The sequence below is a fragment of the Caretta caretta genome, chromosome 3 (genome assembly GCF_965140235.1).
Source record: "Caretta caretta isolate rCarCar2 chromosome 3, rCarCar1.hap1, whole genome shotgun sequence".
In the NCBI taxonomy this organism is placed as follows: domain Eukaryota; kingdom Metazoa; phylum Chordata; order Testudines; family Cheloniidae; genus Caretta; species Caretta caretta.
The window spans coordinates 142762176-142787531 of record NC_134208.1 but is presented as its reverse complement, the minus strand read 5'-3'; the positions used below and the strand labels follow the sequence as shown (position 1 = coordinate 142787531).

At 43.9% G+C, this 25356-nt stretch overlaps 1 protein-coding gene across 3 annotated transcripts in view; it reads left to right on the top strand.

The window, feature by feature from the left end:
• The window catches only part of SMYD3 (SET and MYND domain containing 3), a 663495-nt gene that overhangs the window by 362447 nt on the left and 275692 nt on the right, over positions 1-25356 (top strand). Inside the window, exon 1 of one of the 3 annotated variants that reach the window (XM_075126980.1) lies at positions 15249-15340. The exons of the other annotated variants lie outside the window; for them this stretch is intronic. Within the exon in view, the coding sequence (XP_074983081.1) occupies positions 15296-15340 (45 nt within the window). The 5' untranslated portion in view covers positions 15249-15295. Of the gene's footprint in view, positions 1-15248; positions 15341-25356 lie in introns of those variants that run through there. 3 annotated transcript variants of the gene reach the window in all.

The window sequence follows — 25356 nt, the reverse complement described above, 5'->3', positions numbered from 1 at the left end:
GAGCATCTCCACCAGTCATGCTACAGCAGTGTAGCTGAATTGGTGCAGCTGTGCTGATGTAAATTTGTAGCGTAGACCTGCTTCTGGATATTTTCAATTAAAATATCTGGACCTAATTCATTGTTGGTGTACCTGAGGAATTTACTGGAGTTGTACGCTGGATGAATTTATTCCTCTATTTCGCCTCGTCTGTTCAGTGAATCTCAATATTCTTGCACTTTTCACTCTGGGAGTGCTGGGGTGCCTGCTGATTGATCTACAGTGCCAAAGATAATACTGGCAAATCTGACTTTTTAGAAAAGGGGCACGCTCGGAGTCGTTGCCAGCCAGACTAAATCATAAATTGCTGAAACTACTCACTGGGATGAGTGACTTACTCCAACCCACATTATCAATCAGCAAGACAAAGCTTGGGAAATATTGAGCAACCTGATATAATTAGAAAATTGAAATGCAGAAAAATGAAGAGGCAGCCAGAGCTCAGACTCTGAACAAGTTTATGGAGAAACTCTATTAAATTATCCAAGAACATGATGAAAACAGGGTAAGGAGGACTTGTGGCACCTTAGAGACTAACAAATTTATTTGAGCATAAGCTTTTGTGAGCTACAGCTCACTTCATCGGATGCATTCAGTGGAAAATACAGCGGGGAGATTTATATACACAGAGAACATGAAACAATGGGTTTTACCATATACACTGTAAGGAGAGTGATCAGGTAAGTTGAGCTATTACCAGCAGGAGAGCGGGGGGGGCGAAAAAACACCGACCTTTTGTAGTGATAATCAAGGTGGGCCATTTCCAGCAGTTGACAAGAAAGTCTGAGGAACAGTGTGGGGGTGGGGGCGGAATAAACAAGGGGAAATAGTTTTACTTTGTGTAATGACCCATCCACTCCCAGTCTCTCAGTCATTACACAAAGTAAAACTATTTCCCCTTGTTTATTCTGCCCCCCACCTCCCACTGTTCCTCAGACATTCTTGTCAACTGCTGGAAATGGCCCACCTTGATTATCACTACAAAAGGTTTCCCCCCCCAACCCCCCCCACCCCGCTCTCCTGCTGGTAATAGCTCAACTTAAGTGATTACTGTCCTTACAGTGTGAATGGTAACACCCATTGTTTCATGTTTTCTGTGTACATAAAATCCCCCTACTGTATTTTCCACTGAATGTATCCGATGAAGTGAGCTGTAGCTCACGAAAGCTTGTGCTCAAATAAATTGGTTAGTCTCTAAGGTGCCACAAGTCCTCCTTTTCTTTTTGCGAATACAGACTAACACGGCTGCTACTCTAAAAACAGGGTAGTAGACCTAGAAGTAAAAAAAAAAAAAAAGGGGGGGGGGGAGTATTTGCCACATAGCTATCACAAATATTTCCTTCTTTAATTGTAGGAGTAATCCCAGCAGTTTCTTATTTGTTTGGCAACGCTAACTTTTAATGTTGATTAAGCTAGTAGATGTTTGGAGAACAGGAAATCAGGAAAATCAAACATGGAGCTGTTGCAGGGAGACGGAGATCAAGTGAAAACAATGAGATCAGAGATGTTGCTGCTTTCATGTAAGTGCTTTCATCCTGACACTGATGGCATTTTTCAGTGAAGGAGAACACTGTGAATAGGGAGAAGGGATGCCAGATTTCATATAGCAGATCAGATGAGGCAATCATTGAAGTACAGTATCAAAATTAGTATTGTAATGTAAATATCGCAAGAAAACTGAGAGCTGTGCAGATGAAGTCAGACATTAGGGTAGGAAAGTTAAAAAAATATTTCTAGCGTTAATAGGAGTTTTTAAATGTTGTGGGAAACAAACCTTTACTGTGTTTACTGTACTGTTAGCATTAATATTTGTTTGTATAGATCCCAGTTAAATAAGATACTTAATCACAGACCTGACTTTAACGCAATGGAAGCTTGATCCAATGCCCAATTAAAAGTGGATTATTCATGTCAGTAGGCTTTGGATCAGGCTCTGAATGAGGATTCCCACTGAATTCACAGTTTACTACCATACTTAAAGTTAGGCCTGTGCTTGATTACCTTCCTGAATGGGAGCCATAGTGCTTAAAGAATGCTAAGTGGTTTACAGGGAAGAATGAAGACAATGTTCCTGCCAGGAAGAGTTTACAATCTAAGGTCCTGATTTTGCAACTGATAGTCCATAGATTGAGGTCAAGGTGCAGGGATCCCTTCCTTCATTTGTCCAGCTACATCTTCTTGGAGCTTCTTTATACTACTGGGCCATAGGACTGTTTAGCCTTAACTTTTTTTTTTTTTTTTTTTTTAGGTACTGCTCCTAGTTATTGCCCAAGAGATTCTTCCATTAAATGTACAGATTATAGTGTCCCACACAGGCTTAAAGAAGGGATAGTTTTTAATCAGAGATTTTCAGTAGAGACCCAAATCTACAGAACCTTAGTCAGTACAACCATTGAAGTCAATGGGAGTTTTGCATGAGATTTTCAGGGTCATGTGCTCACACAGAGAAAGCATCTCTTTAAATAGGCAATGCAGTGCAAGTAGAAGTGCATCCTTTTCTTTTCATATTGTTAGGCAGTGACGGTGTTAACTTCATTAACTCGTGTGTGTGGAAAGCCGGAAGCCAACTTCTGTGAGGTTAACAACTGAAGATGTCAGCTTTCAGTGTCTATTAAAAACTTAAGGAGACATCCTGATTTTTGTGGGTGACAAATGAGCTCTAGCATACTGACTGCAAGTGCCGGTTGAAAAGGGGACCTGACAGTGTCCAGTCAGATCTATTGAGCAGACACCAAAAGTCTGGTTACTGCGTGCCGGGGAGGCGCTGGGCCATCACCCGCACCAGCCCCTGCTCAGCCAGGGCTGCCTCCTACCTGAGTCGGGCAGCTGCAGCTCCCAGCCCTGGCTCCGCAGGCAAGTCCCTCCTGACCTGGGGTCAAGAGGAGAGAGGGGAAGAGGCATGAATGGGGGTGGGCTTTGGGGGCAGGGGTGGGGTGGAGATGGAGCCTCAGGGGGAAGAGGCAGGGCAGGGGGTTCTGGCACTCCTGCTGAAGTGTCCGGTTTTTAAATATTACAAAGTTGGCAACCGTAAGTACCCTACATCTGGCAACCCCATTCAGCTGAATACATCAGGTGCTCCTCTGGTTGGCTGTGCAGCAAGTTAGTGCCTTCCTCAAAACCAGGTGAAAAGCCTGTGTTTTTTCTGAACCTAGTAAAAGCGTAACTTTTGCTCATTTCTTGGGACTGGGAAATGCTTTTCCTCAGCTCTGTGTAAATCATTCTGTGTATTGTATTTCAGTTTGCTGGAAAGGGATTTATAACTTAAGAGTCAAAAGAGTCATTTAAATAATTCCTTGGGGGTATCAGGTTGCTGTAGTGAGCCACTTGAGGTGCAGTTTTGTAGTTGCCCCATAGAAGGTGCCTCTGTTCCATGGAATGGTGCATTTGCACCGCCAGAATCTGAAGGGGAAATCCTGATCCTGCCTCCACAGCCACAAAGGGATTCTTTCAGTCGGAGGATAGCAAACCATACTCATATATTTTGAAATCCCCACACCATTGATTTAATAGTATTGTTCAGCTTAGTTCCCAGGCCATAACAGCAGTCAAAAACCTTTTTTTGGCATCCATGGAGATAATTTCAGCATGACAGGTTTCAGAGTAACAGCCGTGTTAGTCTGTATTCGCAAAAAGAAAAGGAGGACTTGTGGCACCTTAGAGACTAACCCATTTATTTGAGCATAAGCTTTCGTGAGCTACAGCTTATGCTCAGATAAATTGGTTAGTCTCTAAGTGCCACAAGTACTTAATTTCAGCATGGTATGTCATCATGTGAATAATGTATTACATGAAATAATCTCCTTACATCACTAGAGGCTTTGTGTATGTAATAAAGCCTATTTGGTTTATAGCCATCAATCTAGAGAGAACCTAGACCAAACTTTCGGCTCTTACTTTTGCACCACAACTGACTAACAAAATTGACTTCTCTGAAGAACACAGATATGGAGCCTTTCCCAGTTTTATTTGGGCTGCACATCAGAGATTATTTCTGATTTTAAGCTGTAGTGAAATGTTATCTAATAAGAGTCAGGCTGAGTTGATCAGTGAAAGTTTTGCAGTAATCAGTTGTAAAGCCGACAGGGTTGAGTGATTTTCCTGCTTTTAAAGAATGTAGTGCTGATTTAATCTCCTTTATGGTAATATTTTCATTCAGTGTTTCCTCTCGAGCTTCACTGAAGCTTAGGTAATTTAAATCCAATAGGATATTGTTGGTTTTCCTATGTAGTTTGTTCTAAGGTTAGTTTATCCAAAAAGGAGAAGTATGAACTTTTGTGCTTTGCAGTGTTTCTGAAAACAATCAAGTATCTTTTAAAAGTACCTTTTACATTAGTTTGTACTCTATCTTTGCAGTTGTTTATTCAGCTATTCGATATTCTACTACTTAGTATTCTCCCAGACCTTTTATCAGGCTCATGCTAGTTATCTTTCACAAAACAATCATTATAACTTGGCTTCTGAAACATTATTGCATCTTAAGGCTTTCTTAAGGCTAAGCAATTTTAACATTTTTGTATTAGGATTGTCAATGTTTTCTTAGTTTGGAGAACAGGTTGGACAAACACCTGTCAAAGATAGTCTACGTGTACTGCAGGGGTGGGCAAACTTTTTGGCCTGAGGACCACATCAGGGTGTGAAATTGTATGGAGGGCCGGGTAGGGAAGGCTGTGCCTCCCCAAACAGCCTGGCCCCCGCACCCTATCCTCCCCCTCCCACTTCCCACCCCCTGACTGCCGCTCTGAGAACCCCTGAGCCATCCAACCCCCCCTGCTCCTTGTCCCCTGACCGCCCCCTCCTAGGACCCCACGCCGCAAACTGCCCCCTGAGGGCCCCAGCCCCTATCCAACCCCCTCTGCTCCCTGTCCCCTGATTGCCCCCCCCAACCCATATCCACACCCCTGACAGGCCCCCTGGGACTCCCACCCCTATCCAACCCCCCTGCCCCGTTCCCCATCCCCTGACCATTTCTCCCCCCACCCCAAACCTCTGCCCCATCCAACCGCTCCCTGTCCCCTGACTGGCCCCCAGGACCCCCTGCCCTTTATACAACTCCCCGCCCCCTTACCATGCTGCTCAGAGTGGCAGGAGCTCACAGCCACACCGCTGCGCTACCCGGCAGGAGCGGCGTGCCAGAGCGCGGGCAGCACAGTGAGCTGAGGCTGCAGGGGAGGGGGAACAGCGGTGGAGGGGCTGGGGTTTAGCCTCCCTGGCCAGGAGCTCAAGGCCAGGCAGGATGGTCCCGTGGGCCATAGTTTGCCCACCTCTGGTGTACTGGGTCCTGCCTCAATGCAAGGGGCTGGAATTGATTACTTCTCAAGGTCCCTTCCAGCCCTACATTTCTAGGTGTCTGATTTTTACTTTTTCCTAAGGGGGGGGAGGGGAAGAGATTATGGCTCTATAGTGTGCAGCAGTAGGGTAGTACCCTTTAAATAGTTTGGGATCCCTCTCTAGCGGCACTCAGTGTGTTCTCTGTGTTAGAGGGCTTATTCCTTCACCCACTTACTTCCCTGGTCCTTCTCACATGAACAGAGAGCAACAATACCCGAAGTCCAAAGGTGCAAACAATTCGATGTTTATTGGGGTGAACTTCCAGCAAGCATGATTCCAGTTTCCTTCCTTAGTATCCTCCTTCCCAGCTCTGACACCACAGAGCCTTACGCCTGTGTCCCTGTTCCCATTCCTACCCTTAGCCAAACATGATTCCAACTTCCTTACTCCCATTCCCTGTTCCCATTTCCCCCTTTAGCAAAACATGATTCCAATTTTCTTACCCCCATTCCCTGTTCCCATCTCCCCCCCCACACATGCCCACCCCCACTTCCTCATTGACTACAGATTATATAGTAAAACTTGAGTTCTGCTTAGCTATACCTTAACCAATCATTTTCCTGAAATTTAACTAACCAATCCTAACATATTGTAACATGATTATGTAACCAATTATATCCCACCACCTTAATTAGTTTACACCCAGCAAAATTAATTATACAGCAGACAGGAACAATCACAGAACCAGACAGAGATTATACAGACAAACAATAGCAAAGTGGGAACTATAATGACAATACAGAAGTGAGGATTCCACATCCCAGCTATTGATAAGTGAGTTCTTGCCAGACAGGATGCTATCAAACTAAGTTTCCTTTTACATTTTCTAGGCACTTCCCTTTCTCTGGAGGTGATAGGAACTATCAGGACAGGATTGTATTCCTAACAGCCGAATAGCACCTTATTTCAATGTGACTAGTTTGGAATGTGAGGATGTGACTGTTTGCTTCCCAGTTTATGGCTGCCTCTGCTGCTTAGCCAAAGGCCTGAGCCTAAGCACAGGGCCACAAACTGTCACAGTAAGAGAAGGCCCTTACACCGGCAGACAGTGATTTTGATTCTTTCTTTTATACCTCTATAACTAGCCAAGCAATAAGAATACACCTAAATTCTTAGAGTATAGGCCTTTACAGACAGACCTGAATATCTATATCCTAACACGCTGTTTTAGCAACTGCCAGTATCCAACTGCACCTGTGTATAGGTAACAAGTCCTTGTGTGTCCTATATATTCAGTAAAAAGAAAAGGAGTACTTGTGGCACCTTAGAGACTAACCAATTTATTTGAGCATGAGCTTTCGTGAGCTACAGCTCACTTCATCGGATGCATACCGTGTAAACTGCAGCAGACTTTATATATACACAGAGAATATGAAACAATACCTCCTCCCACCCCACTGTCCTGCTGGTAATAGCTTATCTAAAGTGATCATCAGGTTGGGCCATTTCCAGCACAAATCCAGGTTTTCTCACCCTCCACCCCCCCCCCCCCCCCAAATTCATTCTCCTGCTGGTGATAGCCCATCCAAAGTGACAACTCTTTACACAATGTGCATGATAATCAAGTTGGGCCATTTCCTGCACAAATCCAGGTTCTCTCACCCCCTCACCCCCCTCCCAAAAACCACACACACAAACTCACTATCCTGCTGGTAATAGCTCATCCAAAGTGACCATTCTCCCTACAATGTGCATGATAATTAAGGTGGGCCATTTCCAGCACAAATCCAGGTTTTCTCACATCCCCCCCACCCCCATACACACACAAACTCACTCTCCTGCTGGTAATAGCTCATCCAAACTGACCACTCTCCAAGTTTAAATCCAAGTTAAACCAGAACATCTGGGGGGGGGGGGGGGGGAGGAGAAAACAAGAGGAAATAGGCTACCTTGCATAATGACTTAGCCACTCCCAGTCTCTATTTAAGCCTAAATTAATAGTATCCAATTTGCAAATGAATTCCAATTCAGCAGTTTCTCGCTGGAGTCTGGATTTGAAGTTTTTTTGTTTTAAGATAGCGACCTTCATGTCTGTGATTGTGTGACCAGAGAGATTGAAGTGTTCTCCGACTGGTTTATGAATGTTAGAATTCTTGACATCTGATTTGTGTCCATTTATTCTTTTATGTAGAGACTGTCCAGTTTGACCAATGTACATGGCAGAGGGGCATTGCTGGCACATGATGGCATATATCACATTGGTGGATGTGCAGGTGAACGAGCCTCTGATAGTGTGGCTGATGTTATTAGGCCCTGTGATGGTGTCCCCTGAATAGATATGTGGGCACAATTGGCAACGGGCTTTGTTGCAAGGATAAGTTCCTGGGTTAGTGGTTCTGTTGTGTGGTATGTGGTTGTTGGTGAGTATTTGCTTCAGGTTGCGGGGCTGTCTGTAGGCAAGGACTGGCCTGTCTCCCAAGATTTGTGAGAGTGTTGGGTCATCCTTTAGGATAGGTTGTAGATCCTTAATAATGCGTTGGAGGGGTTTTAGTTGGGGGCTGAAGGTGACGGCTAGTGGCGTTCTGTTATTTTCTTTGTTAGGCCTGTCCTGTAGTAGGTAACTTCTGGGAACTCTTCTGGCTCTATCAATCTGTTTCTTTACTTCTGCAGGTGGGTATTGTAGTTGTAAGAAAGCTTGACAGAGATCTTGTAGGTGTTTGTCTCTGTCTGAGGGGTTGGAGCAAATGCGGTTGTATCGCAGAGCTTGGCTGTAGACGATGGATCGTGTGGTGTGGTCAGGGTGAAAGCTGGAGGCATGCAGGTAGGAATAGCGGTCAGTAGGTTTCCGGTATAGGGTGGTGTTTATGTGGCCATTGTTTATTAGCACTGTAGTGTCCAGGAAGTGGATCTCTTGTGTGGACTGGACCAGGCTGAGGTTGATGGTGGGATGGAAATTGTTGAAATCATGGTGGAATTCCTCAAGGGCTTCTTTTCCATGGGTCCAGATGATGAAGATGTCATCAATATAGCGCAAGTAGAGTAGGGGCTTTAGGGGACGAGAGCTGAGGAAGCGTTGTTCTAAATCAGCCATAAAAATGTTGGCATACTGTGGGGCCATGCGGGTACCCATAGCAGTGCCGCTGATCTGAAGGTATACATTGTCCCCAAATGTGAAATAGTTATGGGTAAGGACAAAGTCACAAAGTTCAGCCACCAGGTTAGCCGTGACATTATCGGGGATAGTGTTCTTGACGGCTTGTAGTCCATCTTTGTGTGGAATGTTGGTGTAGAGGGCTTCTACATCCATAGTAGCCAGGATGGTGTTATCAGGAAGATCACCGATGGATTGAAGTTTCCTCAGGAAGTCAGTGGTGTCTCGAAGGTAGCTGGGAGTGCTGGTAGCGTAGGGCCTGAGGAGGGAGTCTACATAGCCAGACAATCCTGCTGTCAGGGTGCCAATGCCTGAGATGATGGGGCGCCCAGGATTTCCAGGTTTATGGATCTTGGGTAGTAGATAGAATATCCCAGGTCGGGGTTCCACGGGTGTGTCTGTGCGGATTTGATCTTGTGCTTTTTCAGGAAGTTTCTTGAGCAAATGCTGTAGTTGCTTTTGGTAACTCTCAGTGGGATCAGAGGGTAATGGCTTGTAGAAACATTGTAGGGAGAATGGTCACTTTGGATGAGCTATTACCAGCAGGATAGTGAGTTTGTGTGTGTGGTTTTTGGGAGGGGGGTGAGGGGGTGAGAGAACCTGGATTTGTGCAGGAAATGGCCCAACTTGATTATCATGCACATTGTGTAAAGAGTTGTCACTTTGGATGGGCTATCACCAGCAGGAGAATGAATTTGGGGGGGGGGGGGGGGTGGAGGGTGAGAAAACCTGGATTTGTGCTGGAAATGGCCCAACCTGATGATCACTTTAGATAAGCTATTACCAGCAGGACAGTGGGGTGGGAGGAGGTATTGTTTCATATTCTCTGTGTATATATAAAGTCTGCTGCAGTTTACACGGTATGCATCCGATGAAGTGAGCTGTAGCTCACGAAAGCTCATGCTCAAATAAATTGGTTAGTCTCTAAGGTGCCACAAGTACTCCTTTTCTTTTTGCGAATACAGACTAACACGGCTGTTACTCTGAAACCTATATATTCAGTAAACATGGTTAATTGAATGCCACCATGTCTGTGTGGTTTCGTCATATTATGTTTGTTTTATAAAGAGAAAAATACATAGCTGTCTTCTCTCAGAATTACCTTCCATAATATGGAAGACAAGACACTGTCTTTGTTTTGACTAAAATATTCTTGTGCTTTATTTATAGTGATGCATTTAAAAGATAGAACACCGAGAACCACTGATGCCCCGAATTGTTTGCTTTTCCCACAACTGACTCTGGGCTATTTTTCTACACAATCTGCAACCCTCTTTCTCAACTGGGCCCCAGTCCTGCAAGAACTTATGCATGTGCTTCACTTTACATGATGACAGAGACTGCTACTCACAGTGCATAACAGGAAGCATGTGCATATGACTTTGCAGGATCAGGGTTCTGCTTTGTAAGGCCTCTGCTCTTTCAAATTTCTGTTTGAGAGCCATTTCTACTACAGTGCCTGGAAGAAATGAGTCAACAAAGGCGTTCATTTTTAATGAGAAAATATTTATTTTTGCTTTCGTGTGCCATGCCCTAGCTTTTACCACACACACGCATAACTGTATTGGTCACTCTTGTTCTTCCTCTCCCAGGCCCCTGCTTAATGTTTTGGTACCCCTTCATTGCATCATGTCTGAACTCAGTCTGTAGCTCTTGAGGCAAGGATCAAGTCTTGTTTGTACTGTGAAACCTTGAGCACACTTTTGGGTGCTGTAAAGTAATTCGTTAGTATCTACCTCTCTAAAGTTAAAATTTCTTTATTAGAGAGGCTAGTACTAAATACACAGATGCCTGCTCCCTCCTTACAATATGCCTTGTGTTTTGAGGATAAAATCTGCTTGACCCAGTTTCTGGACACTTAAAAGTAAGCTGTTCTTGAAGCCTGTCAATGAGAAGTGAGGTCTCTTGGTGTGAAAATCCTCCCTTTCTCATATACCTGCTCAGTGAAGTTGCTAGGTATTTTAGTTTGTTCTCTAGTCTTTGATGTTGGATGTTTTCTGCTTTGGAGGAGGTGGCCCTGGGAACTGTCTGAAAGGTGAAGTTTCCAATATAGACTCAAGATCAGGAAATGATCCTCTTTTTTGTTAAAGTTTTATTACCAAAATTCTCTGCATATGGCATTCACCCAAGAGTTCTGAAAGAACTCAAATGTGAAATTGGGGAACTATTAACTATGGTTTGTAACCTGTCCTTTAAATCAGCTACTGTACCCAGTGACTGGAAGATAGCTAATGTAACGTCAGTATTTAAGAAGGGCTCTAGAGGTGATCCTGGTAATTACAGACCGGCAAGTCTAACGTCAGTACCGGGCAATTTAGTTGAAACAATAGTAAAGAATAAAATTATCAGACACGTAGAAGAACATAAATTGTTGCGCAAAAGTCAACATTGTTTCTGTAAAGGGAGATCATGTCTTACTAATCTATTAGAGTTCTTTGAGGGGGTCAACAAACATGTGGACTAGGGGGATCCAGTGGACATAGTGTACTTAGATTTCCAGAAAGCCTTTGACAAGGTCCCTCACCAAAGGCACTTACTTAAATTAAGTTGTCATGGGATAAGAGGGAAGATCCTTTCATGGACTGAGAACTGGTTAAAAGACAGGGAACAAAGGGTAGGAATAAATGGTAAATTTTCTGAATGGAGAGGGGTAACTAGTGGTGTTCCCCAAGGGTCAGTCCTAGGACCAATCCTATTCAACCTATTCCTAAATGATCTGGAGAAAGGGGTAAACAGCAAGGTGGCAAAGTTTGCAGATGATACTAAACTGCTCAAGATAGTTAAGACCAAAGCAATCTGTGAAGAACTTCAAAAAGATCTCACAAAACTAAGTGACTGGGCAACAAAATGGCAAATGAAATTTAATGTGGATAAATGTAAAGTAATGCACATTGGAAAAAAATAACCCCAATTATACATACAATATGATGGGGGCTAATTTAGGTACAACTAATCAGGAGAAAGATCTTGGAGTCATCGTGGATAGTTCTCTGATGACATCCTCGCAGTGTGCAGCGGCAGTCAAAAAAGCAAATGGGATGTTAGGAATCATTAAAAAAGGGATAGAGAATAAGACTGAGAATATCTTATTGGCCTTATATAAATCCATGGCATGCCCACATCTTGAATACTGTGTACAGCTGTGGTCCCCTCATCTCAAAAAAAAATATACTGGCATTAGAAAAGGTTCAGAAAAGGGCAACTAAAATGATTAGGGGTTTGGAACGGGTCCCATATGAGGAGAGATTAAAAAGGCTAGGACTTTTCAGCTTGGAAAAGAGGAGACTAAGGGGGGATATGATAGAGGTCTATAAAATCATGAGTGGTGTGGAGAAAGTGAATAAGGAAAAGTTATTTACTTGTTCTCATAATATAAGAACTAGGGCCTCCAAATGAAATGAATGGGCAGCAAGTTTAAAACAAATAAAAGGAAGTAGTTCTTCACTCAGCGCACAGTCAACCTGTGGAACTCCTTGCCTGAGGAGGTTGTGAAGGCTAGGACTATAACAGGGTTTAAAAGAGAACTGGATAAATTCATGGAGGTTAAGTCCATTAATGGCTATTAGCCGGGATGGGTAAGGAATGGTGTCCCTAGCCTCTGTTTGTCAGAGGATGGAGATGGATGGCAGGAGAGAGATCACTAGATCATTATCTGTTAGGTTCACTCCCTCTGGGACACCTGGCATTGGCCACTGTCGGTAGACAGGATACTGGGCTGGATGGACCTTTGGTCTGACCCACTATGGCCATTCTTATGTTCTTATATATATTAGAAAGCAGCAGGGGCAAATCATTTAAATTATTTTGCGCTACTACCAAGTTCTAGCTTTTGTGCCTTTTTTGTGAGGGATTTTGTGAGAGTCAGAACACAGCCATGCCTCTATTATTACACATGGAAAAATAAAGTTGCCCAAGGCAGGACCAGGGTCTGCCAAGCTAGACTCAGACTCGGCCGGAGCCACAGGCTAAGAAAGCAAAATTAAGCAAAGAAACCCTCTCTGGGGTCTCAGGGTTTATTTACAAGTTTTTTTGGTACAGCCAAAATAAAATTCTTTGGCCATCCGCTTCATGTAGCTGATCAGTCTTTACATGCCAAAGCGTATAGTCTGAACAGGGTGCTCTTCTTGTGTCTCCAGGACTCGGTGTCCTGGCTTTCTGGGCAGGCTCTTTAAGGCTCTAAATGTACCAATATTCAGCTTCATTACCTCGAGTGCAGGTAAGAAACCTAAGGTTTGCTCAGTTACCCTCAGCTCAAGGATATGTTTGAGATGGGAGTTGAGAAACCCAGTCTTGAACCCACCGCTGAGTTTAATCCCAAACTCTCCATCCTACTGTTTGGTTTGGAGGGCCCTTCTTTTAGGAGCAACATAAATCATGTCAATCAGGGTCTCCCATGGGACAGTGAAGGCTCTGTACATTCCATCATGGTACCCAACCCAGCGCCTTGTAATTGATCATGTTCTTCTTGTGTTAAGTACCGGGTTGCTCCATCCTTGCATCCCATTCTGAGCATGTGTTACTTTTCATGCTGCATGTGATTTAAAAGTAGATCTGTGTAATCAAATGCCATAAACTACATTCACTCCTGTATTCTATGAAATGCAACATGCGTTTAACTTTTTGCTTTCTTTGTAGGTAAGTAGCTGTTTTCCTCCTTTTTGTCAGTCCATTGCTGGTAAGTATATCCTGTATATTACATAAAATTAAATTGATCTGCTATTTTATGTCTTTAAAAGGGCATCATCTATCTAGCCATTAAAAAAGTGGTTTCAGATGATGCACCTGTCTCTAAATTGTTGTAAAATCACATTTCCTACTTTTCAAAGTGTTTCCCCCTAGTTCTTTGTGAAAGGCCCACACAAATAAAAGGAATGAGCCAAGGAGACAGAAAATAGTAGAGCTGATGAAAAAACAATTTTTTTCGGTTTGGTGGCTGAACCAAAAAAAAAAAAAAAATCTGTTTCCAACCAAAATGGAAATGTTTTGATTTTTCTCACTGAAACATAAAAAGAAAAAAATATATGTTTCAGATGGAAGTAAATGTTTCATTTGACCTGAAACAGTTTTATTGTTTTAGGTTTTTGTTTTGTCAGGTTTTGGGTGTTTTTTAAATCTTTAAAAAAAAACAAATCTAAATTTCAAAACAAAACGTTGTTTTGAAACAAAAGGTCAAAACATTACATTTTGAAAATGTCAAGCCAGACCATTTTGATGTTTGTGAAATTGTTGTTTTCAGTTTTGAGTCAGCCAAAACTATTTTCTGAATTTAACCCAAAACACATTTTTGGTGAATTAACTATGTAGCAGAAAATTTTCACCCAGCTCTAGGAAACACTGAAATTGACTATTCACAAAGTCAACAAATGAGATTTCCACCCCTCCTGTTTCCTCTACCGATAGTAATGTTAGAGGTTACTTGTAACTGTAGCACATGAGGATGCCAGACAGGTATGTGTAATCTCCTGGTGTTTCTCCAGAGGTAAAAGTAAGCTGGTACGCCCCGGTACGGTGTACCAGTAAGAGCCAGTGCGCCATACCGGGACCAGCTTTCCCAGACAGCAATTTAAAGCCCTGGGGTAGTGGCGGCCGGGCTGCAGCGAGGATTTAAAGGGCTCCGGAGCTCCAGCCGCTGCTATTGCCCCGGCCCGTTGAATCTCCACCTGAGCGCTGCTGCCGAAACCCTGGGGTAGCTGCGACGGGGCTCTGGCGGGAATTTAAAGGGCCCCGGAGCTCCAGCCCCCGCTACCGCCCCAGCCCTTTAAATCCCCGCCGGAGCCCTGCTGCTGAAGCCCTGGGGTAGTGGCGGCTGGAGCCCGGGGCCCTTTAAATCCCCGACAGAGCCTGGCCGCCGCTACCCCAGGGCTCGGCCAGCAGGGCTCAGGTGGGGATTTAAAGGGCTCGGGGCTCCGGCACCCGCTACCACAGCAGAGCCCCAGGTCCTTTAAAGCTCTGCCAGAGCCCCGGGGTAGCGGTGGCAGCCGGGAGCCCCCAGGGCTCCTCAGTGATTTAAAGGGCCCGGGGCTCCTTTGCGGTAGCGACAGCTGGAGCCCTGGGCCCTTTAAATCACCCCTGAGCCCCAGGGTTCCCAGCCGCCTCTGCAGCTGGTAGCTCGGGAGTGATTTAAAGGCCCCGGGCTCCCAGCTGCCACTACCGCAGCTGGAGCCCTGGCCCTTTAAATCAAGATTTAAAGGGCCTGGGGATTTAAGGCCCTGCATCTTCCGGTTAAGGCCACGCCTCTTCTAGTTGAGGCCATGCCCCCTGCTCAGGACTCCGGCATACCGGTAAGTCCTCTAACTTACTTTCACCCGTGTCTCTCTAACATTTAGAAGTATTGTTGCTTGTAGTCTGTGGGGAATTTCTCAGAATCTCCTCTGCTCCTGCTGTGCTCTGACTTGATAGATGACCCTGTACAATAGTAGACTATCCTAAAATAAAACTGATGTCCAATATGTAGCACTGTCTCACCTGTGTGGATTCTGCATGTCTTTTTTGAATATTGGCCAAGCAATCTTGATAATGAAACATCCATTATCAGCTTTTTCCCCACCACCCCAACCCCTAGTCTCTCCAGAGACATGTAACACTTTTTCCTGTTCCCCAAAGGTTTGGAATTTTCTAATTACTGCACATAATATGCTGTTTCTTGTGGTCCCAGCATCATGGTGGGCCCTTTCAGTGCTTTATAGGGATGCTATTTTGCATGTTTGAATGCCTAAAAAAATTCACTGCATTTTATTTTATTATTTTCTCAGGTCCACTGTTTTCTCCTTGAGCATTTTTCTTTGGATTTTTCTGATTCCCACTCAGCTGATTAGACAACTCAATCCTTCTCAAGTCATGGTGGTCCTTTCTTCCATCTTTTCCGTAGCTTGGACAACATCTGTAAGTTTATAATCTCCTCTATTTCTGGTTCTAGTCTCTCAAATGTATGTGCCAGACCAGTAATTTAAGTAGTTTAATTTTTGATGTTTTGTTGTTGTTGTTGTTTTGATGGGTAGGTGGTAGCAATATGACCTCTTCCAGAGGTGTTTGTCTCTAGCACTGCCTGTGCTTTGTGATCTTTTGTGGTCTGCCTCTGCATATTTTCACCTGGTTTTGGATCAGCTATGGGTTTCTTCCCAAAGATTTTCGTAATTTTTGTGTGTGTGTGTGCAAGAGTGATTTAGGTTTTGCAGTGGGACTTAAAGATTAGCAGAAAGAGAGGGAACAAATGAGAAATTGTGCTCTGCTTTTAGCATGCATTCTCAACTTGGGGATTGTGAATAGTCTTCTTTTTGTATGTCTAGATGGCGGGGAGAGGATCCTGAATGTTTTTCAGTTATAACATTGAGTCTTGCTGTAGATCAGGGTGAGAGCCACTGCCTTACTACATATTAAAGGGCCTTTTGTGGATCTTTTCAGGAGCATTGTTAGGAGAGGGTGATGTGGTACAACTCATGCCGGTATGATGAGACACCCACAAGGACTGGGCTCTTCCCCAGCTAAGCTGATGCTTTCCTTCATTCAAAGCAAGTTACTGTATAGAGGCAAGGCTGGCCTTACTATGAGGTGAACTTAGATGGCTGCCTCAGGTGCCAGACTGTGGGGGGGCGCCACTAGGACCCAGAATATAGAAAATTGTGTCTGTTGCTGGTGCATATGTATTCTCTCTGCTCTAGATGCACAGAGATGGTGCAGTGCTGTGCTGGAGGAAGGAGGGCACAAGAGACATAACAGGCAGGCAGGCGAAATGGTGAGAGGGAATAACAGAAAGCAGTGGGAGCTGCAGGGAGAGAGAGGAGGAGGAGCCTCTTATGTACCTCTCTAGCACCCCCAGGAGGCTGGACTGATTAACGCCAGCTTCTCAGGGAGCTTCCTGTTTCCTGCTGCTTCCCTGAGCCCACTTGAGGAGAACAGGCAGTCAACTGAAGTAGTAGGAACCAGTTAGGCCCTTAAGACGCTGATATCTTCCCTCACGCAGGCCCTGCTACCGGCCTGCTTATTTGTCCCCTTCAGCTGAGTGTTGAGAGCCACTATAGCTGGCACAGAACAGCAGTCATGAGTGAAAGAAGGCAGCATTCAGCAAAAGAAAGAAAGCAAAGGAAGCTTTTCTGTCTAAGCAGGAAGGAGCTCTCCTGAGATACATAGACACACATGTTCACAGTGAGCCTTCCAGCCCCAGTGAGGATGTGAGTGGTGAGGAGATGCCTGATCTTCCAGTTAGTCAGAGTGTAGGTGACCCGGCAGCTACTGCAGCATCCATATCTCCATCTCAAATGGATGTAACCATGCACATTCCTGAAGAAAAGTGTAGATCAGAGAAGAGTGTGGTGGAGGCGCAAGAAACAGCTGCTGCTGAATTTAATTCCTTAAGTCAAGATGATCCAGGACTGTGGACCCACTTGAGCAGTAGCCTGAGGGACTTCCTTGTACTGCATGGGCCACAGCAAGGGAAAAACTTCATGTTCCCCAAAGACAATGAAAATAGAAGTTTCCATGCAACGCATTACTGGCGTGAAATCCCCAATGGTGACAAAGTGGAGAGGCCATGGCTTATGTACTCAAAAACCCAGAATGCTATATATTGTTTTTGTTGCAAACTCTTCCAGTCTAATGTTCCAGCCACATTGGGTTTTACAGGAACAAAGGACTGGAAAAATCGGGCTAGAAATCTGGCATGCCATGAGAAGGCAGCAAATCACCAGAGAGCCTTCCATAGGTGGAAGGAGCTTGAGATGAGACGAAGGTTAAAGGCCACCATAGATGATCAGCATCAAGAGAAGATTGCATCAGAGTCTCTTTACTGGCAAAATATTCTAAAAAGGCTCATTGCCATTGTGAGAATGCTTGCTACCCAAAACCCAGCACTGCGTGGCACTTTAGATCAGCTGTATGTGCCAAACAGTCCTTAAAATTGTGGAGCTGATGGCTGAATTTGATGCTGTACTCCAGGAGCATCTAAGAAGAGTCATCACCCAAAAAAAGTACACACACCACTACCTTGGAAAAACAATTCAAAATTAGATTATACAGTTCCTGGCAACAAAAGTCAAACAGAAGATTGTGGCAGATCTGAAGTCAGCAAGATTATTATGTTATTTTTATGTTATTCTGGACTTCACACTTGACATCAGCCATACGGAACAAATTACTTTAATGGTGCGTTTTGTAACAACAACAGAACCTAGGGAAAATGTCCCTGCAATGGTGACTGTCAGAGAGCATTTTCTAGAATTTATTGACATTGATGATACTACAGGAGCTGGTATGACAAATGTGCTTCTTAAAAAGCTGGAAGATACGGGAATTGCGATCGCTGACATGAGAGGTCAGGCCTATGATAATGGTGCCAACCTGAGAGGAAAGAACAGAGGAGTGCAGACATGGATCCGAGAGTTAAACCCTTGAGCTTTTTTTGTCCCATGCAGTTCTCATTCATTGAACTTAGTGGTCAGTGATGCAGCATCAGCTTCTAGTGAGGCTGTTGAATTTTTTAATGTAATTCAAAGCATTTTTCTCTGCATCAACTTATCAATGGCAAATTTTGAAGCAACATCTGGGAATATCCTCTCTGACACTGAAACCACTGAGTGCCTCACAATGGGAAAGTCGAGTGGAGGCGGTAAAGCCTATCAAACACCAAACTGGGAAGATAGATGATGCCATAGTTGCCATTATGGAGGATGCTATGACAGGAACTGTTCGTGGGAGAACAGTGGCAGAGGGAAATGGAATCAACAGAAACATACATAACTTCAAATTTCTGTGTGGCTTAGTGTTGTGGCATGCTATACTGTTTGAAATAAATGTTGTAAGGAAGAGACTCCAAGGTGTTGACCTTGATATATCTGGAGCAATGGAACAACTGGAGAAAGCAAAGTCGTACCTACAGTCTTACCGGTCAGATGAGGGATTTCAAAATGTTCTGAAGAGTGCACAGAAGTTGGCAGAGGAACTTCACACTGAAGCTATTTTCCCACCCATTCAAGAATACAAGAGTCACCGAAGAAGAAGACATTTTGATTATGAGGCACAGGATAATCCCATAAGAGACCCAAACAACAATTCAAAGTTGAATTCTTTAGCCAGGTGCTAGATTGTGCAGTACAGTCAGTTGAAGAATGTTTCAGGCACCTCAAGGAGCACAGCAGTATATTTGGGATATTGTATGATATTCCAAAACTCCTCACTATATCTGAAGAAGACCTATACCAGCAATGCAGGGCACTAGAGACCGTGTTGACACTTGATGACATGCGCAATATTGATGTGAGTGATTTAGCTGATGAACTGAAAGCCCTTTCAGGATACATTTCAGCAGGATCAACTCCAAAGGCTGTTCTGGAATATATATGCACAAATAAGATGACCAACCTCTTTCCAAATGCTTTTGTTGCTCTGGGCATACTTCTGACACTTCCTGTAACAGTTGCCAGTGGAGAACCAGCTTCTCCAAGCTGAAGTTAATAAAAACACATCTATGCTCCACAGTGACACAGGAGAGGCTGGTTGGTCTTGCAACCATCTCAATAGAGCATGAGCTGGCCCAGACTGTGGACCTTCAGCAGGAAGCAGTTCAAATTTTGCAACCAAGAAGGCACGGAAAGCACCACTTTGATTATTCAAACAGATAAAAATGCCAGTGTTTACCATGCAGAGAAGAAAAGTTACATTTGCTGTTCAGGCTTTTGAAAGTTAAGTGTTACTTAAAATTTTTGAACAAGGCATTTTAAGTTGTTAGTTGTCCTTTATTGGGGTAGGTAGCGGAGCAGTACCATGAGAGGAGTAGACCAGGAAGAAGGCAGAATTGAGACCTTTCAAAGTTTTGGCCCAAGCGAGAGGACATGGGGGCATCATTTGAGCTCCACACCTGAGGTGCCAAAGTGTTGTGGGCTGGCCCTGTATAGAGGAGTGAGTCTGTCTGTCTGTAATAGAGAGGGAATAGTTGGTATAGAGATCTGTATGGTAGAGTACAGATGAAAATAAAGGGAATTCTTTATTGAGGCCACCGGACACACTAGTTCTCTTTGGCTGTCTGGCTTCCAAACTAAGTACTCAAGATCTCAAGTCCTGACCTAGATTGAGAAAGGTTGGCAGGTACATAAATAGCTCTTCTATCTCAGAACATCATCAGCCTTTTTGTATGAATAGGTTACTTGCATAAAATCTAGAAAAAGCTTGTGCTAATTGACTTGAACGTACATTAGTTTAGTAATGACTTTTGTTCACAACTGAATGAGGTTCTGATATATATTTTCAGTACATTATACTTGTTTCTTCCAGGAGAAAGAAATATCGAAGATAGCCCTAGTACTCTTTTGCAGACATTGCTGGTATTATTGCTTTCTCAGAAATATGTTGTGCTCAGTTATGAGCATTTTGTTTTAGAAGCATTATTTTCAGGGGAGCTGTAAAAAAATTATGGTGCCATACACAGGTTCAACAAAACTTCCATTGAGTTATTATTCAGGTGATACCATGGTATGAGACTGAAAGTGTCTCTTCACAGCACAGTTAGCTCAAGTTTTAACTTGAGTGTTACCCCTAACTGGTCTCCCATCCACATGCAAAAATCTCTAGCTCATGTAAAGTGGTTAAACTCGAGTTAGCAGTGTCAACATTGCAGTTCGGCTCACAAGCCTCGGGAGGTACGTGAGCTTCAGAGCCTGAGCTGCAACATCTATATGGCTATTTTTAGTTTGCTAGCTTGAGCCCGGCTAGCACATGTCTGTGTACCTGGTCTGGGAGTATAGACGTACCCTCAGGTGGGTGAGTTTGTGACAGATTTCTGTTACCAATCTGCCTGAAGCATCAGGTGATTAGGCTGAGTCCGCAGGATTGTTAGGGGAGGAGATGAAAGAGCACACCAAGTGACTAAATTATAAACCTTTATTAAATATTAAAATAACAGTGGAGAGTGCTGGGGGTTCCCCACATCACTCAGGGGAAGGAAGAAAGCGTTAGTGCCCCAAGCCTTAACCCACTTTCATATTCACACACGTACTACACAAGGCTGGCCAAGCCTGGGTGTAACGTAAGAAGAAGAGGGGGAAGGTTGGACGGGAGTTCTGTCCCGTGCATGGATCGTCCAGGCTCCGCTGTTGATCTCCAACTTGCTTCAGCTCTTGGGAGGGTTTTAAGTCCTGGGTTCTTCTGGGGGCGTTTCGTCCAGGGACCTTTGTTCCCCATGCTCTTTACATCACAGTTCAAACCGGCCTTCCATAGCTTCCTCAGCTTTCCCAAAACATATCGGCTTCAGGGCCGTGAGACGGTTATTTTTCCCTCGTTGACCTTGTTGTTTGACTCCTTTTCACGGCCCTTGCAATTTTGTTGAGCAACTCTCCTTTCTCACAGCTGGTCGGGGGGGGAGGGTGGTGGACTTCCCCCCCTTCTTTCTTGGCAGGTAGCATAGTGTGTGCAATGGCCTTGGGCTGGAGTCAGCTCCTTATCTTCTTTTTTAGCTGGAACATCAAGTTAACCTGTTCTTTTCTCCTTTCCTCCCCCTCCGGCCTTTCACCGCCTATAAACAAACCTTTCGTTCCAAATTCATACCTTTAACCCTTCCCGAAATTTTTTCCAATACATACAAAAGCGTTAGCAACTTATGAGGCGGGTGTTTACCCAGGGGACCCACTGGGCAGGGCAGCTATATTGTGACAAGTTGAAACTTGACTGCTCAAGTGATGCTAATGCTCAAACTAGTGATGCAATGGGGACGCAGTAGCTCAAATTACAGTAAATCCTTGGCAGCTAATCCAATCCAATGCTTAATTTGTAATGAAAGAGACGCTCAAGCAATTTTTTTACATTCATAAATAAGGCTACGATTATGTCATAGAGGTCAGGGAAGTCACGGAATCTGTGACTTCCATTGTCCTCCATGACATTTTCTGCTTGGGGTTGGAGCTCCCAGCCAGCCTCCCCGCAGCTCCCAAACCCTGCCCTGGTTGGGGGGACTCCACAGCTGCCCAGCTGCAACAGATGGCAGGGGGACCCTCTTCAGCTGCCCAGCCATGTTGGGGAATGCCCCTGCAGCTCCCAGCTGTGGAAGGGGAACCCCACAGCAGCTCAGCCCCCACGGGCGGGAGGACCCCGGAGCTTCCACTTGCCACAGGTGGTGGGGACCCCCCAAGAGCTCTCTGCTGCTGTCCACGGCAGGGCTCTCTCAGAGCTGCTCAGCCACTGCACAGGGGGGACCCCAGAACTCCCACTCACCGCAGTGGTGGGGGACCCCAGAGCCTCAGCAGCAGTGGGTGCTGAACCTGCCTCCCCATTTTGTCAGGGATATTTTTGGTGAAAGTCAGGGTCAGGTCACGGGCTTCCGTGAATTTTTGTTTATGGCTCATAACCTGTCCATGACTTTTACTAAAAATATCCATGATAAAAACTTAGCCTTACTCATGAGTTAAGCTGGTCTCCTCAAATTGGCCACTGTTTCCCATTATTCTGGATTGAGGCACTAGGATGCCCTTAGCAGAGATGGTAAATTGTGTTCGTCCACCCACTGCTCCTCACAGTGCTTCCTAGTCTCTTGACAGTATGGGTTATCACCATCTTGCCTGAGGGCAACTTGGCATTACCGGAATCAATGGAAAGCTGTGACCATATTTGCTTTAATGGTACAACTTCATGCTCTATATACCTTAGCTATTCTATCTTTGATCAGTATGAGATCTTAATTTGGGACCATCTTTTTGTTCCATGTTTGCGAAGCGCTTAGCACAGTGGGGTCCTGGTCCATGACTAGGCTCCTAGGCACTATGGTAATGCAAATAATAAATAATGACAACAATAATAAATAATAGGCCCTGCTGCCCCAGTACTCTTCATTCTCAAAACAGCATAAAAGCAACATGATCAGGAATATGGCTTTACATTTTCCCAAGTGCACTGTCAATATTGTTTTCATCGTAATTGGTTACATTAAATATTGAATTTCAGTGGAAATAATTATATATTTTTTCCCTTCCAGTAGCTGTGTATTTTCTCCCTTACATGGGCAATCAAAATTCAGGCCTTAATTTTGAACTCCTGTCTGCTCGCTAGGATTCACTAGGATTCACTCTGATATAGCAGCAAAACCCAAAGCAGGATGCTTCCATAAAAATCATTACACTGGATCAGTGCATCCCCATTCAGGCCTCATCTCAGTAAAGCAGCTAGATTATGAACTTATTAAAATAATAATAAAAAAAGCTGCTCATCTTTGTCTCCCTCATTATTTTAATATGTTTCGGTCACATTCCGGACCTAATAACCCCTTTGCTGCTGAAGGTAATTGTAGTTTCTTGTGCTGAAGAAGGAATTCTGTGATTTTTTTAAAAAATGGTTTCCCCAGTTATATCGCTGTGATTCTCTTCTCTTAGAAGTACCCTAGGCCAGTGGTTCTTAACCACGGGTACACATACCCCTGGGGGTACACAGAGGTCTTCCAGGGGGTACATCAATTCATCTAGATATTTGCCTACTTTTACAACAGGCTACATAAAAAGCCCTAGCGAAGTCAGTATAAACTAAAATTTCATACAGCCAATGACTTGTTTATCTTGCCCTATATACTATACACTGAAATGTAAGAACAATATTTATATTCCAATTGATTTATAATTATATGGTAAAAAACAGAAAGTAAACAATTTTTCAGTAATAGTGTGCTGTGCCACTTTTGTATTTTTATGTCTGATTTTGTAAGTGAGCAGTTTTTAAGTGAAGTGAAACTTGGGGGTCCACAAGACAAATCACACTCCTGAAAGGGGTACAGTCATCTGGAAAGGTTCAGAGCCACTGCCCTAGGCAAACTGTATGTTCTTATGTATTCTTAAATGGCACTCATGTTTTGTGGATATTGGATTGCCTAACTGTAGCCAAATGGATTTTTTTACCTGCTGTTATTTACAGGATTGTCCCCCCGCCCCTTGAATAATTGCTGTGAATAAAAATATCTTAAGTAGGAAGCTTTATGTCGTAAGCTCTCATTAGAGAGCTATAGCTCACAACCGTGCTAGAGAAAATATTGAGCACTGCTGCATTGTGGAACCCCACCCATAGGGGCTGAGGTACACTGCTTTTTGTCTGTTATGTAGCATGGTTTTTTGCAATGTGTTTCAAAATCATGTAATTGGCTTCCCCGATCCCACTGGCAGGGTTGAAGGTGGGTGTGGTTTGAGGGAGGGGCTGGGAGAATGAGACCTGAAACAGAATTCTTGTGGTGGATGGCGCCCCCTGTTGCCAGCTCTAGGAGAGCAAGTGCTGCTGTTTTATGGCTGTGGCTGCATTGAAAGAGGTAAGGTCTTTAGACAATGTGTTCTCAGCTACTTATTTCCACACCTGTGGGTGGGCTCCATGCTCCAGAGGCCTTCTGGTAGTAACAGTGATGTCAAAGAATTCTGCATTCCGGAGTGTCATAGTAGAACAAAGTCTACCCTTCGCTACTTCAGGCAAGCTGAAATAAATAAAAACAGAATACTGCCCCCTCTTCTCTTTGTTGTTTGGGTCTTTCAACCTACAGAAATACATTTAATGGGTTTTTTAAAAATGAAGTTCACCTTTAATAAATATGGCCTCAATCCCATTGCCAACTACTGTAGTTTAAATGAATTAATTATATTTCACAGACATGAGTATAAAATTATATGGTATTTTCCCAAAATTTGTACAAAGCCACTCTGACAGTAGAGCTGTGAAATAAACTGGATTTCAATTATAATCCGTCCCCCCACAAGAGCATTTTCTGTTGCCAGTTGACATTTGGATGGTGTCTCTAAGGGCCAAATTCACTACTGGCATACTGTATGTATATGAAACACATATATACCTTATCAATTTTTTCAGTGCTACAGTATTATATAGATGGTTTCCAAGGTGTCCTATTATGCACCCAGTTTTGACCCTACAGTTAAGGTTCCAACCATTCTTCCATTTTAAGCTCTCAGTTTCACTCAGCTTTCTTAAAGAAGAAGAAGAAGATCAGGAACTAAACACTTTTGTTCTGAAAATTGCTGTAACAATATGCTTCAAGAACCCTGACCTGGAAGGGCCACAGCTAGAAGTAAGAGGATGTTTTGGTCTCTGTGACTTTCATTCCTTGGCCTATCTGCAGACACTGGCAACAAAGTTTCCAGTTAGTGCCAACTATGATGGTGGTTTGTGCAATGTTGGATACTTGTCTGCTTGGGACAGTGTGGAGACTACCAAGAATATTGCATATAGAACAGCAACTGGATGATAACGATACCTATCGATCACTGCCAAACCGGGCTGGATTCTAATCAGCAACCTATGGGTGAATTACTATTTCCCATGATGCTTTCCCTGAGCTATCTATTCTTCCTAAGTCTTTGAAAATAACCACTTAAACATATCTTCCAAGCTGAAAATGCTTGTTACATAAAAGTTACAACCTACAACCAACATATATGACCTATGTCATGGCAACTGTCTGTCTCAAAAGACCGTGGTGTAAGCGCCAAAGCAGCTCAGTGTGTCACGCTGAAGCATCGCAAGTAGCTGAAAAGTCCAATTCTTGAGTGACAATTCTTACCACAAATAGTGCAGGTGTAAGGCCCTGGGCCAGAAGATGAAGCCAGGGCGCTACTAGCTCTTAAGGCTTGCTGCACTTTCTTCTTCACTCTCAACCCTCTTTCGCTCCCTGGTGCAGCGCAGCCCTCCAGTGTGGCCAGTTGCTGGCTGCATCTTCCCAGCTTGCAGGATCGATGCTGAAAGCTTTCAAGTCCCTCTTGTAAACATCCTTGAATATATATACTCCAGAACATAGTTTGCAGTGATCATGCTGACAGGTCCTTAATCCTGTATGCATACTCTAACAATAATACCATAAGGTATTTTTAAACTGAAACTGACTTTATATAGTGCAGAGGAAACTAAAAATTCAACTTACAATTTAAATCAAATGTTCTACT